The 17,259-nt window shown below is 35.1% G+C and overlaps 1 protein-coding gene across 1 annotated transcript; it reads left to right on the plus strand.

Annotated features, from left to right (window-relative positions):
• The first annotated feature begins 406 nt into the window (after positions 1 to 406).
• Positions 407 to 12,520, plus strand: LOC104157117 (shugoshin-like 2). Its single transcript, XM_009704410.1, is given in 9 exon segments — positions 407 to 569; positions 2,231 to 2,406; positions 2,808 to 2,885; positions 3,643 to 3,725; positions 4,696 to 4,931; positions 5,445 to 7,115; positions 7,157 to 7,495; positions 10,590 to 10,731; positions 12,415 to 12,520. Coding segments are annotated over 9 exon segments (2,994 nt in total).
• Positions 12,521 to 17,259: the final 4,739 nt, after the last annotated feature.

The following is a 17,259-nucleotide window of genomic DNA, read 5'->3' on the forward strand; positions in this document are numbered from 1 at the left end:
TGTAAATTTATAGCATTTATAACGCGGTTTATTTAAATGCTTCAATTGAAAATTTGTCCCAACAAAGCAAAAGCTGATCTCGTCATAGTGTCAAGTGACAGAACCTTGGGGTTTTTTTTCCCTTTTAAGTGTAAACTTGGCTAGATAACTTGAGGGAATGGACAAGATCAAAAATCCGTGATCCTTTTAGTCTTCATGTTTATCAGTTAAATATTTTGCCTCTCTGTGACAATGTGACTGAAGTCTCAAGGAATGATTCCTTAATGTCTTTGAATTAATTCAACAAAGGTAAAGACTGAAGCAATTTTCTCAACTTCAGAGATAACAAATCCTAATAAGAGATTATGAAACTTACTTTTTAAAAGTGTGAGAAAGATCATGTATTATTTGTCCATTCCCCTTGACAATGTACAGGGTCATTTTGATGATGGATAGACGAGCAACTGCTAAATCATCTGCCATTTTCACCTTGGATGCTGTTAAAGGACATACTAAGAAGAGGAATGGAACATTACAAGCTGCAAAATGGAATGCTTCTTTAGCATCTAAAATCAAAACTAAATTAATGAGTAAGTCCTGTCAAAACAGAAGTGAAGCCATCTACTGTACTTCGAATGTATGACTTCAAAAGGAATAGTAGTTGTATTTAATGTGATTTACTGAATTGTTGCCTCTTAAAAATATGAATGTGGTATGTTGAGAATTTTAGTAGAGTCTAAAAGTTAAGACACTTGACTCTAAATTGGTTTTTTATCTCATTCTCTGAGTATTTTCAGTGCTTGCTCTTTGGCATGCCAGTGTTTTTTTAAAAAGTGTACTCAAGTGCATTTCTAACATCCATGTCCACATCTATTTGGGACATCTAAAAACTGAGGTACCAGAATAAGTAAAATCAATGACCTTTTAAAATATAGTGGCCATAGTAAAATACCTAGTATTCCCATTTGCAAAATGGGATTTATATAAAATTCTTCATTGAGTCATTTACTGAATCAAGGAAAACTGTGAATATTAATCTGCTGATTTAATCACTTGCCAGAAGGTACTTTGTTTTCCCAGTAAGTCGGGATTAAATTCAAACATAGGTTTGTCATGGTAGATGGTTGGATTTTGTTTCTGGCTGTGACAAAAACACTATAGAACATCTCAGATCCTCTTCTGTAAAAGGTAGGGAAACTATAAATGTAGTGAAACACTGCTATTTCAGAGCTCTCCAATTCAAGCAGCATAGTTCAGTGAATGTTGACTTTTGCTTCTCTTTCTGTGATCAGTGTGGCAGAATTTTTGTTGTTTTTATATATATATGTGTATATATTTTTTATTGTTTGTATAATATATCTGAACTTACTGTGGCTTTATGTCAAAAATACTACTTTTCAGTGAAAAATAAACAGTATAGATGAATAGTACTAATGTCCTTTAGAAATCTCCACACTGCAGTAGTACAAATAATTAACTAAGCTGAATAGTAATTTCAAAGCATAGTGTTTGGATTTACAAGGTTCCACTGTTGTTACCTGTTTCCCAAAGCAAAGAAATAAGGCCTTGCAAATTTTGGATTACAGATCACAGAAGTAATAACATAAGACAATGAAAAGATGTAGTTGGAGCTGACTTCAAGCTAACCTTGTTCGGTTTTGTACTATAAAAGAGTATGGTCAGACTTGTCTCTACCTTGAGTTCAAGTTAACTCTGTGTATACTATGAACATGAGGCAAAAAAAAATCATCTTGGTAATATTCAGTGTCACTGGAAAAAAAAAAGAGTTTAAGTCCCTAAAACATTCTATAACAGATATGAGTAGGCAGGTTTTCATTAGGACAGTGGAAGGTATATTTCTAATGTAAAGCTTTTTCCTTTCTGTTGTCAAAACTCGAATTTATGCTCAATATGTTTGAACTGTTTAATTTGTAAAATGTATATTTATTTTTTAGAAATTTGGAAACATTGTTATGTCTGTGAAACTATCCATTTTTAAATGCTTACCTCTTAAAATAACCTTATTTAAAAAAAAGTCCAGACTAAAGCAGAATCTGTGCATGAAATAAACTTGAAGATGAGACTGACAGTAGTCACCAGAATGACAGCCAACAGAAACAGTTTTATATTAGAAAGTGTTAGGCCTTGCTATTGTTCCACCAAAACCTACAGATAAAAATGTAGTGATAGTTCATGCAGAGAGGACGTGGAATTGAAGCTGTTGAAAATAATATGATTTTGTCTCCTTTAGATAACTCATCTATGTTTAAAGTATCTTTAAAACAAAATAATCAAGCACTAGCTGTGGCTTTGAGTGTGGAGAAAGAAAATTCTCGGAAGCTAAAGAATGAGAAGATTTTTCTTCAGAAGGAAGTAGAAGAGCTGCAGCTTCATAATATCTTGCTTCGTCGAAAACTAAACTGTTTGGTATGCTGCAAATAATATCATTTAAACTTAGATCAGCTAAACCAAGCTTTTATCTTTTTTTGGAAACTTAATATTGCTTCTTAAAATGGTGATTTAAAATATACCTCTCAGATTTGTGAAGTAATATCATCTAACAGCATAGTATTCACATTTGATTTTTCTCTCAGAATTTTTTTGTACTTGCTATTTTGTCCATCAGTGTATATGTCTATCCATAGCTATTTTAGTGTCAGCTTCACCTTTATAGGTATTGAGATGGTATTGAAAATCAGTTTGTGCTCAATTGAGTGAAAAAAAAAAAAATTACGTAGATTCACCTTTATATCTTGTCTTTTCTTAAGGCAGAAGCCACTTAGCCACTTAAAATATATTTTTAAAATTCCTTTTTCTTTTACATGCAGAATAAAACTCTTAGAGAAATCGAAGCATTTTTGAATCATAACCTCTTAACTGCAATAGAAATAAGCAGTGTTTCTGAGGTAAGGTGTTTTTTGCACTATTACCATGTTGAACTTATTTTCCTGGATAATATTTTCAAAGCATCTAAATGAGTGCAACGTTGAAATCATATATGCATTTTAAAACACTTACCCCAATTCCTTAAAACTTGGGATGAAACCCTAGTCTAGTGAAATCAATTAGATTTTGATGTTGTTTGCGCTAAAAATGTAGGATTTAATCTTATTTACAAGGTATCTAAAAGTTAAATATCAGTTATCCCTGATGAAGTCATGTGGTTAAAAAAAAAAAAAGCATAGTATTTCAGTATGTGATACTCTTTAACAATGAGCGAGTTACTTGCCTTCCTTGCTTAGTGCTGCAATAAATACCTTGCATGTGGAAAGTTTACCAGAAATCATAGTCCACATTAGTCCTTGTGTCTTTGCAAAATTACAATTAATTTAAAAAAAAAAATACTTTTATTGTCTGTTCTAAAGAGTTGTTTGCTGTTGCTCTCTGCTTATATATGTATAATGTAGTTTGTGTTAGTTATAGCTACATTAAAAAAGTCTATACATTGCTTTAGGATGCAAGTAGGTTACAGATTTTGATAGGTTTTCCTACAAAATATTTTTCTTTATAATTGTTGTGTGTGCGTGTGAGTATCATGCGCCTTTCATCAATACTTCTATTTTTTGCCCATTCATTTTTTTTTTCTTTGTGGATATTTCTGATATTTAAAACATAAGAGACTATTCAACTGTTTCTACTTCCCTACTGTTCTTCTTTTCAAAGAACCTTCAGAGTTCTCTTCCTCTGTCAGCTGATCCAAGTAGCCCTACTGATGACCGGTTCAAAAGTGCATGTCCATCTGCTAGGTAGGTGGTTATATTAAATACTGATTCCAAGAAATTAAACATCAAATTTAGCAGTGATTCAGTATTCTTTATTAGCAGCGCTGGATGCACGGGGGATCCTTCCACCTAGCGTGCATACCGTGCTTGTGTTAGTTACAGGCTTATATTTTTTAGGTTTTATACATATTCATAAGACTTCCAAGAGATGATTAACATATTAACAATTTTCCCAGAACTCATTATCATAGGCAACTCCCATTTCCGTATGTCCATTTTAGTCCTTTTGGGGGTCTTCAGAGACATCTGGTGGTCTTTTACTTCTTCCACTCTTCATCACCATGTCCTTTTGCTGAACTTTTAGCTCTCATCTTCCTTTTTCTTGACTGACAGCAGTCTCCGGTCCTGTTCTCCTAACAAGGTCTTTGGTAATGATTTAAGAGTTCCTGCCTTGAAGTGCAGTCCCTGATAATGAGCGCAACGTCCTTGATTTAAGGGTCCTGTTATCACTTTTATGCCAGATGTGGTCATGCACTGGTACAAAGTTACACACTACTACATACCATTGTAACAGGCTTGTGTTTCTAAGATTAACTCTCTAGTTCCCTTAGTATCAATACAGAAGTTGATTAAGTGTCCGTGGATCTTTTTTTACAACTAATTTTTGTGTATTGTCCTAGGTGTTTTTGAGGTAATGAGAAACAATTTGCTGTCCAATTCAGAAATTACCTATTTGCAACTTGTAATTTTGAGAGAGAGTGTTAGACAAAACTTGTGTTTGAGTAACTTGCTGCTTTCTTCATGGGATCTCACCAGCACAAAGCAGGATTCCCTATCATAAAAAAATACATTTGCCTCTAAGATAGAAGCAGATTTCATACTTGAGTCCTTGGGGTTTTTGCTTTTATACATTATTAAGAGAATGTTTTAAACAATTGAATGTTATGGCATAAAATGTAACAAAAATCTTCACAGTAAGATTTCCTCTTTTCAGATCTGTAGAATTGCCAGTGAGGCTTCCTTTAATTGCAACAGCTAATGCAAAACAGCAAGATAGCCCTTCTGTTCATGAAATACCAAATTCTTACAAACGTACCGCTATTTTGCCAAAGGAAATGCATTCAGATCAAGTCCAGTTTGCATTATCACTGCCTTCTTGTAAAAATAATCAAAAATTAGTTGACGTAGACCCAGTGGAAAAAACGGTTGACAAAAATATATTTTTAAAAGGTATGATATATTTCTGTACAGGTGATTTATTTTTCAGAGCTATCTGAGAATTAGTATTTAATAATTCATTACCTGATGTGTGATACAGAACATATAGTAAGATTCCTAAACTATAATAAACTAATAAAAAATTGAATGCTCACCTATAAGTATATGTGTCCTGACAACCACTTGTAGAATAATATGCATTAAAATAACACAGCTGAAATGTAACTAAATTAACATGAACAGAATAAAACTTTGATAAGATAACCAAATAATAACTGAAGTAGTTATAGAAAAATACATTTTTATTTATACCCAATTTCAAAAGTTGAACTTTGGTAAAATATGAAGTTAGTTCTAGTTAACTAAATATTTAAGGACCAACCACAGAATGTGTATATTCAGTAAAGAAAAAAAAAAGGCAGTTTGTAATTTTCCATGCTTCTGATCCAACCTTCTGTAATCTTATTATGATAACTATACTCTATTCTTTCTTTGCCTAAGCTGCTGAAATTTTTCTCTTTGCAGAAAATCAGTTATGCACAGAAGTAACTTGCAATAGTGCCTTCCTGACTCATGTCAAAAATACACAATCTTTAAGACAGTCTGAGGAGCTTACAAAGCAATATAATGCTAGCTCATTGCTGTTCTGTGGAAATGTGACTGAAAGAAAGAAACATGCAGTACTTCACAAGTCAAAAACTCAACCTAATATAAAGGATTTTGATAAAAAATGTAGCTCAAATAATCTGCCTCATCATGGTATCAGCAGCGGCAGCAACACCAATGACATGAATTTGCAAGAAAGTTCAAGTGACTTGTCTCGCATTGTTCCTTCACCTCTTAAATTTAGCAATGAAAGGAGGATAGATTTTAAGAAGCTGCATTTTACTGACAAGATGAAGCCTGAAGAAACTGTTTATGATGCTGATATGGAGTTGACTGCCAGTGATGCAGGTGAACTACTCACAGTTACAGTGAAAGACAAAGATAAATCACACGGAAATAAAACTAGTAATGGCAATACTGATAAAATTCTAGCAAATTTCAGAAAAGTAAAATATTCTAAGAAGGTTAAAACTAAAAGCAGGACTGAAGTCAGTTCAAATTTGTATGCAGAAAAAAGAAACACTAGGGCTGACAATAGTGAAGTTTCAGAAACTACAGACTCAAGATCTCAACTAGTCCAAAGTCAGACAGAACAGCTACCTACAGGAAATTCTGTAGGTAAACAGAGTTTGCCAAATACCAGCAAATATTATCAAGCACAAAATTGTCCAAGTAAAGCTAAAGATACTAGGAGGATATACCAGGTTAACTTAATGAGTCCAAGAAAACAGGAGACAAATAAAGAAGCTTTCTCAGAAACCTTCGAAGACATGGAAAGCAAAATACAAAAAGCAGATTCAAACTCATCTATTAACAAGATCCCACCAGAAGTTTATTGTGCTGAAAATTTACCATTCCAAGATAACACTTCTAATGTATTGCCTTTACAGTGGGACTTTCTGCATACAGATGAGAAACATAGCAGACCAAGAGTAAACAGGAAAACTTTTCAAAACCCTTCTAAAATGAAGACAGCAAAATACTGTAGAGAGGAAAATGGGCAGTACGGAGAATATATTTCAAAAAAGTCTCAAACAGAGATACACCAACATGACAGCAAGAGAAAACAAGACCAGAAGAATATTATAAAGAAAAAATACAACAAAAAAAGTAGTTACAGACAAAGTGGAGGAACTGAAAGTGACAGCATTCATAAAATTACTCGGAAAGGAGACCAAAGTAGTAGCCATTTTTCACCGGGCAGATTAAAATGTACACTGGCAAAGGCTAGCCAGAAAGGATACCTAATACCAAAAGAAAATCTTAGCGAGTTCTCACTTTGTAAAAATGAAGAATTAAAAAGAAAGGATGCATTGCATGCAGAGGCTGTTTGTGGAAATAAAATAACTGAAACTCAGCAAATGGAAGTAGCTTTAATTACTCAGAATGGTGTAGCTATGAATACATCACAAGCTAAAGAACAAGTTGATGCTAATACATTAAAGAAAGTAGATTCCTCATCAGCGGCACATAAAAGCCCTCACATTAGTAATTCTCCTGATAATCAGGTAAAGTACAAACAGAGGTTTAATTCTGGTATTACTGAGACTAGACCAGAAAAAAATTATTTCAGGCATATTGATGGGGGGGGGGGGGGGGGAAAATTTTTTCTGCAGGAAGAATATTTGAGCAGCAGGATTTTTTGGATGACCAGGAAGTCCCTCATGAGATAGATTCCTTTATGAGCAAGGTAAAGCCTATGGTTTAAAAATCAAGATTTTTAAAATTCTTACCTGTCAAATGTTCTAAAGATATGCCATTAAATGTAGATAGCTTTTTCCAGGAAGGTCTTTCCAACGTGGAGCTCCCAGCTCTTGATAACCATAAAGCTTCCATGAACTCTGTACTGAAAAACTCTGAAATCTGTGGGGAAAATGGTCATAAGAAAGCACTGGATGCTGAAAAAGCAGAACAAAAACTTGATCGTATTTCTGAAGACACTAACAAAAAGACTCTGACACCCTGTCATGGTAAGTGTATGGGTGAGAAAAAAAATGGCATTTTGAATTAGGTAGTGTCTGAAATAGTGGTGAGGTATCTTCTCTTAATACTATGCTACTCTTATTGCTTGCTTAGAGTGGATAAAACAGAAGTGGAAAAAGGTAAGACTGAAAATCAGTAAAAGTATTCATATTCTATATCATATAGCAGTCATAGTACCTTTTTTAATTGCGGTAACTAATATCCTTGTTACTTTTCAGTATATTCCAAGGTGACATTTAGTTGGGCAGATGTAAGTAGTCTACATTCTTGAGGACCAATTATAGTTGGAGCATGTATTCATTTTTCAAAGAATGTGATGGAATTCAGGAAGTTGGGGTTAGAAAAGATAGAATAGCTTGAGCTTTTTATACAAGGGAAATAAGAGTGAACTACACAGTTCCCTTCATAAATGGAGAACATAGCTGGACTTAAATTTTTCATTTGTATTTCTTCAGAAACACTGCAATTCAACAGGAATTCTGAGATCTAAAAAAAGTACTTTGAGCAGGTTTTCTCTAGAATCTATCCATGAGCAAACTTTCACGTAACAACTTCTTCTTTAAGTAAGATACATTAAGTTAAGAAAATAATCAATCTTTAGTGTAGTCTGGAAGATAGGTTTAGATTCTTCTGTTGTACAGTAAAATTACTGTAAAGGAGCTAAAGGAATATATGACTGACATGTCTATGCTAGAGTTTAAATATGCTTTAAATTGTAGCTTTGAAGTTCTGTAGAATGAGTTATCTATTTTGTAAACTTATTTATTCTCAACAAGTTCCTGTTTACTTCATTATCCCTGAGAATGTCCCAACACCTGGACAGTTTCCTAGCTCAAATTAACAGTTTGAATCCCAGACTATCAAGCAAATAGTGCCTTGGCTTCATTTGAATGCTAGGTCACAACAGCCAAAAAAATCTCCTATTTTACAGGACAACAGAATAGGAATACTGGGAAAATTAGACCATCGTGCGAGGTATTAGTCCTGGTCATTTGCAGTTGCATCTTCTCATCTTTGATTCCTTCTTTGGAAGGTAGAAAAATGATCCCATAATTTTATTAGCTTTAATGATAAATTAGTAAACCCTTGTGATCAGCAGTATCAAAGACTACTGACATAAAAAGCAAGGTAATCATTTGATCTTCATCCATTTAAGCATAGTTCAAAAATCAGTTCATTTTCCATCCTACATCCAAATCCATATCTTGAATGAAAAGAAAGCAAGGAAATGCCGTCCTTTCTGATGATGCCAGCTCCTCTGATCACTACCTTGAGCTGTACTTGGAAATATACCTTGAAAGTCTCCTGTAATGAAAGTCTCTATGTAGTCAGATCTAGGTGAACATAAATATTCACACTCAAAAGACATCCAGCTTTCCTAAATAATGCAGACTCATAGATGTCTCAAAACTCTTACTGCTCAAAAAGCAGCTGACCTGATCTCTAACCTTAAGCTTTAAGAAAGCTTGGAGTAGCAGTTTACTTTCACTTTAAAACCAGTACAAATGAAGATTGATTTGTGAGGCCGCCAAACGGGAGTTTTTTCATGATCGGAGAGCCCTCTCATTTAAACCAAATTAGCATTGCTCTTCCTTAATGAACTCCTTCAAAAGACAATGCTTTTTCTTTTGCCTTCACATAAATCAGGAGAGACTTGCTGCAAGCAGCCCAAAGTCACCTTAATATGTCTCTCAGAAGTAATGTTAGCAGAAATCCAGTGAGGAATCTCTGACTTTATGTCTCTGCTTAACACATTTCAGAAGACTGTTGATGAAATGGTCAGTCTTACCCACTGAGATATTTTACTTGATCTCAGCACAGAATTCTACTACAGGGCAATAGTAATTTGGCACTATCAGCTTGACCACCACTTGAAGAGTGTGTATGCTAGGCTGCACGAGGCCTGCATATACTATAATAAAGAAAGAAAATCTTCAGTTTTTTGACAGGTAGGTAAATATATTGTGTTATAATTTATTGGTCTCAAGGTAGGCACAACAAAAAATTCAGCATTTGTATATATGTGTATAAATTTCCTCTATGAGATCAATAGCATCCATTTGCTGCCGCAGGGGACTTAAGGTAAAGCATTCAAACTCAAGAAGTGAAGATAAGAGAGGTTTAAATTCAGTTCATTTGAAAAACAGCATTCCAAATGTTCTCCTCTGGATGCAGTAAATCTAAAACTTGACCTGTATCAGTGAGGAAATTACACTCTTGGAAGAACTTTTAAGGAATACAGATGAAGATTATTTATTTCATCTTGGATTGTTGTCTGCATTAAACCTTAGTGCTTTTCAGAGAGCAGTGAGTAAATGATTTCAGAGAGTAAATGGTTTAGAATTTTTTGAAGTGTGGGCTAAATATTAATTTCAATATTTCTCGCAAGTTGTCAATATATTTATCTCCAAATTAAATATTGATTGTTTGGTCTGGCATTCTGAATTGGTCTTGAAGGGTTACAGAAAGCTGAGACAAATAGTATTTCTTCTACCATGGCTGGTTACTTTTTTTGTGGAATATTCCTCTTGGACATGCTCAATGGTTTGAGATAGGAGGCATTGTAAATAGTTTGGTGGTATACAGTTTTGAAGTTAAAGAGGCTCACTTAATCACCTTGCTATGCTCATTTTATGCATATATGCCCAGAGAGCAGACATAAAGTTGGAAAATGCAGTACTAGAGTACTCTCGTACAGGTTGAGTCTTCACATTATACATGTATGCCCTCCTCCTGCATTCAGGGTCATGGGCTCTGTGCAGTTTTACTTTTTTTAAATGCAGTAACTCTTGGGAGTCTTAAACAGCTAGCTGGAAATTACAGTACCTATGGGGCTTTCTTAAAGTGTCCCAAGAGCCATGGCAGACCTCAAACAGCTCCAAATTTGGGTAGGTTGAAAACTGCTGTAGTAGAATCTTCTTTGATCATGTATTCCATTTTTTGCTGAACATCTTTAGAGTAGGAGCAGTAACCAAAGTACCTGAATTAAGAAATAGTAATTAAAAGTAATTATGAATTGAAAGTGTACTTAATGATTCAGAAAATATTTAAAATGAGGCATATGAACTACTGTATTCACAGGGAGAAAGGCTTTGGAAGATCTGACAAATACTAGTACTCACACTTCCTTACCTAAATCCCCCCAAACTTTAGAAGAAAACTTGGCAGCACCATCTAGACGACAAAGAGCCACCCTTTGCTACAAAGAACCCAGTCTAAACTGGTAGGTGTAGGTAAATCAGGGCTTTTGTTTGTTTTTTGGAGTACGTAACTATGCCCGGTAAAGGTTTGCTACTAAAGCCCCCAAATAAACAAACTATCTCTTTCACAATCTCTTTTGCAAAGATACTTCAGTGTTGATATAAAACATTTCCTGTTAGTGTGGCAGGACTTCCAAGCACCAAAGACAGACATCAACAGTATTTAAGTCTCAAAATTTAAATATAGCATGTAATATAACATTTTATACTAGTAGTGAATAATAGTGAATTCTTAATGTTTATCATGATGTAAACCCCTGTAGAGGTGGGTAATTGTAAATGTTATACTTAAATGTAAACTTGTACCATAATAATGTCCTTGTAATATTGTCAAGAGACATGATAATTTTATACACTAATATTATATAATTCAGTCATTTTGCTTTAACTAGCTGTATCTGATACAAGAAATATTTTTATTTTAAGATCTATTAATTTGATAATTAGTTATTTACCTCTCAATGTTCTTAGCAAATTTAGTGGCACAGGAGTTCCAAGACTGTTAAAAGACAAGACATAAATTGTGTAATAACTGTTAAAATTTGAAAGAAGATTTTAAAGGCAAACTTCCATTAACAAAACTAATATATTTGCACTTAATGTGAATAGATCTAAAACCCAGTGGACCTTTAAGCTGATTACTTCTGAAAATATTCTGAGAGTTTTTTGCCACAAAGATGGTTAGGTTTTTTTGTTTCGTTTGGTGGGGTTTTTTTAAAGTATAATATTAATTTAAGGAAAAATTATGCTGTGTTGTGTGTGTATTAGTACAATGCATATTCTTGAGGTAAAGACACTATCAAGATTTCCCTGTAATAGTGTTGAGAGTGAAAGGATTATAGCAGCTTACTTTGACAGAAGTGTAAAAGGAGTATGTCTTCCTCTTCTGATAAAACTGTGAGAGGAGAAGAAAATAAATCCACAAACTGAAGAAATTAGCACAATGTTCTCATATATCCTCAAAATATTTTTGTTTACCTCTGTAAGTAAGCAAACAATTAATTGAAAAAATGAGACTCAGGACAAATAGCAGCTAAAAGTAATGTAGGAAGTGTCCTTTCACTTTACCACTGGCTTTTCAGAAATATTTATGCCAGATAGGTTGTAAAAGAAATGCAAAGGGATTAGAGCTCCATTTTTCTTTTACTAATTGAATTGGACGCTAACATGCTGTAATATTATGATATTGGTACATTCTCCTCTTTTACCCCACAATGATAAGGTCCTGTATTTCTGGAGAGAGACAGTAACTACTAACAAAAAAATGTGGATGTCACTCAAGATTTTAGATTACTGTCTCCTATTTATATTTTATTTTCAAGTATACTATCCTGAATGGATGCTGTTAAGCTTTTGGTTTAAATAATTTTTGAGTTTTGTCTTATAGGAATAAGTTATGATTACTCACATATTAATACGATACAGGCCACATAAAAAGACTACTATTTTTAGCATTATTTTGGAAAACAGTAGTTATCTATGCCTTGCTATTTCAGACCAGTTTATTTTCCATAAATTTAATTTCTTTAGTATATCAAGCCTTCATTGGGAGTATTTACCATTTAGAATTGTTACTATAATTATTATAATTACATAGGTGCTTAGTGATGTTCATAAATGATGTCTTTTATTTCTTTTGTTTACAGCAAGTTAAGGCGTGGCGATCCGTTTACAGATACGCAATTTCTGGATTCCCCAGTCTATAAAGTAAAAAATAAAATAAATTTTAAAAGTAAATCAAAATTTATTTGAAGACGACAAGAGAATTGCCTTTGAGAACAATACTTCTAAAACGGGTACAATTTTTGAAATATATTCATATATGTTTAGTAGTATAGAGTGTTTATTGTTCTTTGATTAGTAAAGGTCTTCCAAAGTGGAATTTCCTGGAAAGGAGCCTCTATATAAAGGACAAAACTTTACTGAGCTTAGTACTTTACAGAAGACTTTACTGAGGTTAGGCTCCACTCCTGTGTTTTGCATTTCTGGTCAGTAATTTATAATCTGTTCAAAGGGTTTGCAGCACTTCTTAATTTGTAAGAAAAGTGTACATTTTACTAAGAATTAAAAATAAATCACCTTCGGGAATTTTATTGTGAGTTTTTCATATTTACTATGAGTAGAACCATTTCTCAGGCTGGTTGGAAGAGACACAAGCATCCCAAATTTTGATTACTGAAATAGATGGAGACAGTCCCTTTTTTTTTGATAATTGACTTTTTGATTTGACAGAACCATACTGAAATTTGAATGAGGAAGTCTTATTTTCATGAATAGTAGAGAGAAGACTAGTGCCTAGAGTGTGTGCCAGAGGCAGCCAGAAAGAAAATAGCATTACAATAGAAATTCAGTAGTAAATAGGATCCAGACAAAGCAACACCTTGAGTTTCCAATTGAACGAGTGCTAGTGTGACGACTGGTGGCTGGAAGGCTGCCTGGCAGAAAAGGACCTGGGGGTGTGGGTCAACAGCCGGCTGAATATGAGCCAGCAGTGTGCCCAGGTGGCCAAGAAAGCCAACAGCATCATGGCTTGTATCAGAAATAATGTGGCCAGCAAGACTAGGGAAGTGATTGCCCCCCTGTACTCGGCACTGGTGAGGTCGCACCTCAAATTCTGTGTCCAGTTTTGGGCCCCTCACTACAAGACGTTGAGGTGCTGGAACGTGTCCAAACAAGGGCAACAAAGCTGGTGAAGTGTCTGGAGCACAAGTCGGATGAGGAGTGGCTGAGGGAACTGGGGTTGCTTAGCCTGGAGAAGAGGAGACTCAGAGGAGAGCTTAGTGCTCTCTACAAATACCTGAAAGGAAGTTGTAACGAGGTGGGCGTTGGTCTGTTCTCTCAAGGAACCAGTGATAGGACAAGAGGAAGTGGCCTTAAGTTGCACCAAGGGAGGTTTAGATTGGGTACTAGGAAAAATTTCTTCACCAAAAGGGTTATCAAACATTGGAACAGGCTGCCCAGGGAAGTGGTAGAGTTGCCAACCCTGGGGGCATTTAAAAGGCATGTAGATGTGGTGCTTAGGGACATGGTTTAATGGTGAACTTGGCTGTGCTAGGTTAACAGTTGAATTCAATGATCTTAAAGGTCCTTTCCAACCTAAATGATTCTATGATTCTAATAAAAGCACATCATACCATTCAGCTATCAGGTTTTTGTACTGCTTCCCCTCTGGATTCTCATGAATCGCTTCTGCGTTCCATAATGCACTGTCAGCTGACGAACAGTTTTCTGGCATTATCTGAATTGTAGATACTGCCAGCTGCAGGCTATAGCTCACAGCCCACACAACTCCCACAGATTACATTGGGTAAGGTTCAGGTTCATCTGGCAACCAAGATAGCCATAGCCCATTTTTAATGAGATACAAGTAAGTCAGCTTCTGTTGGCTATAGAAGGTGGTTCTTCACACAGTATGCAGTTATGCTGAGGAATTCCTTACTACAAGAGAAGATGTTACTAGTTTACATGGGCTCAAAAATTGATCGGACAAATCAATGGAAGAAAAATGTATGAAGAATTACCAGAAACACCGTTTCTGGCACAGGAGGTCCCTGAATTGCAAATAGTTGAAGGGTTGAAAGAGTACTCTGGAGGAGCCTTACTATGCATTTGACCAATTTTTATACTTTTTCCAAGGGCATTCACTGTTGAAACTTTCAGAGACCAGTTCTTTGGTTAGCTAGACCTTTGGTCTGATACGGTACACCTCTTTTTACGAGGTGTAACTGATGCTTTTAAAATTATAATATATTCTTAAAAATACCAAACCCTACTGTACTCCTTGTACTTTATTGTAGCTTCCATTGTAACCTGGGAAGCTGATGGAAAAAATAGTCGTGGAAACTGTTTCCATGCATGTTAAAAACAAGAAGTTGACTGGGAGTAGTTGGCATTGATTTACAAAGGGGAAATCATGCTTGATTTACCTCATAGCCTTCTCCAATGAGACAACTAGCTTGGTGGGTGAAGGAAGAGTGGTAGATGTTGTTCATCTCAACTGTAGTAAGGCTTTTGGTGTTATCTCGGATAACATCCCACAGACAAGCTGATGAAGTATGTGTTACTTAAGGGCAGAGTGAGGTGGCTTGAAAACTGGCTGAGCCGCCAGTCCCAGAGGGTTGTGATCAGTGGCGTACGGTCCAGTTGGAGGCAAAACCCTAGAGCTCCCTAGGGTTTCATACTGGGGCCAGTACTGTTTACCATCTTCATTAACGATCTGTATGATGAAACAGACTGCAGCCTACACGAATTTACAGTTGATACAAAATTGGGAAGAGTGGCTGAAACACTGGATGGATATGCTGCCACTCAGAAGGACCTGGACAGGCTGGAGAAATGGGCCAAAAAGAGTCTCATGAAGTTCAACAAGTGGAACCGACGTCCTCCTCCTGTGAGTTGCCAGAATTTCAGCTGCATATTTTGACAGAAAAATGAGTCATACACCTCAAAATGTACTCTTGGATATAAGTTTCAGGTGTGTTCATTCTACATGTAAGTCTTGGACTATAACCGTAAACAGTAAGAGGCACAAAAAGCATTATTTACAAATATTTAAGTAATACCACAACTGTTTTCTGTTGGTTTTTTTTTTCTTTTTATGACAGTCTGTAGCCCCAAGGCAGCTTCCCCAAGATCCTGTTCCACGTATGAATTTGGAGTTAAATGTGCCACTAATGACATAGTTTACATAGGGCATCTTTATCTCCTAAACAGAGAGCTTGTCTAGCTGTGGTCACCAGTTCCAGAGACCATGCAAAGGTTGTAAATGTACAGCAATAAGGACAGATGTTTTTATACAGACCCTCACAGGAAAAAAAAAAAGTTTTCCATCAGTATGAAATTTCTTCCAATACGAAACTCACCTTATCACCCAGGCAATGTGATCTGGATTGCAAAACAGAGCTGTTGAAGTGATTATCTAAGAAGTTTCAGCAAACAGACTTTTTCTTTCTGAAACATGCCATGTATGTCACTACATTAGCAAGACCATTATGAAGAGGTGTAGAAATGGTTGGGAAGATAGATTCCATCCTGATTCAATGTTATTTAAAAAAGAATTACACATAGAATCTTTTAATACATTTTTTTCTTGTATTTTTTTACCAAGTTTGTAATTAATTTTTTTTTTTTTAATTGAAATCTTTTTGCTAGCTTTCACTGTTTATCTACATCACTAGCTGTGTCACTAGAAATCAAAAGAAGTATCTGTTACAACTTGTGTTCCCTGTGGTGGCACAGCAGCAGCAAAATACAGTGGAGTTTTTTAAATAGTTGTTTCTCTCTATTGCCCATGGTTTGAAAGCTAGAAACAGAAGCACATGCTTCTTTTTCTCAGGAAAAAAAAAAAAATCTTTAGGGAGATAGTCTTAATTATTTTTTTTCAGTGAAGGTCCTGCTGTTCCACACAGCCTCAGGTGTTACCAGCTAGACGGCTACCATGTTCCAAATAAAAGCATCTAATTTTCGATAAAAGTGTAAGGCCTAGGGCTTTATGCCTTAGTTTCTTCCATTCCTTTTAGAATAGATACCTTTCAAAGTAACGAGGGTAAAGAAAATGACCTGAATATGTGAAGAAATTATTTTAAGTAGCTGTGAAATCATATTATTGTTGCTACTGCCTGCCTTTCCTTGTTTTCTCCATCCTTACTGTTTTTGTCGCTCAAATGTTGATGTCCTATACCCAGGGGAAATTTACTTTGTTATTTTCTAGGATGCAGTTCTTTTAATTGTTCTGCAAAATGGTTGCTTACTTTAGGTACTGCATAAATAATGTTACATTGCCTGTTGAATTGTCACTAAATGTGCTTGTTTTACCAGATCAGTTGATATATTAGAAGCTCTTGCCAGGAAAGAGACGTAAAAATGGCTCATGATATTCAAGATAAAAATTAATCTGTAGCAGTCACAGGGATTAAGATTATTATGCTGATGATAAGGTATCTTGAACTTTTTTATAGCTTCAAAGTTACTTTTTCTCATGTTTATTCAATCTGATTTTTTTTACATTCAATGTTTTATTTTACCACTAATAAATATTTTGATTGTTTTAAAATTTGTAGGAAAGTTAACTCTATATATTTAGATTAAACAGGAAAATATTTATGATTCTATAAACCTTTGCTTGCACAAGTAGCTCTTACAAATGCTTGTAATACCTGGAAGTTACTGCCAACTCTTTTGTGAGTGCAAATTTACGCAAAATTCCCATTGGGCTCATGATCACTACATTGCTGGACTTTATCACAATTTAAAATTACCTTTGGATATTTTATTGTTAGAACATAACAACAGTTCACATTGTTAATGTTGCCATTTTACTCTGAAGGAACATAGCTGCCCTTTGAGAAAGTGCCAGGTATGTCTTAGCGTTTGAATATACCTTAAAAGGATCCAGTAAATAAATGGCGTGGTTACCTCTGAACGTTGAGCACAACTGATCCGTAGCTTTCGGGGGCACGGCAGGGCGGCTCCCGACGGCGGGGCGCGGCGCT

Source organism: Cariama cristata, unplaced genomic scaffold (assembly GCF_000690535.1).
Source record: "Cariama cristata isolate BGI_N322 unplaced genomic scaffold, ASM69053v1 scaffold19837, whole genome shotgun sequence".
NCBI lineage: Eukaryota > Metazoa > Chordata > Aves > Cariamiformes > Cariamidae > Cariama > Cariama cristata.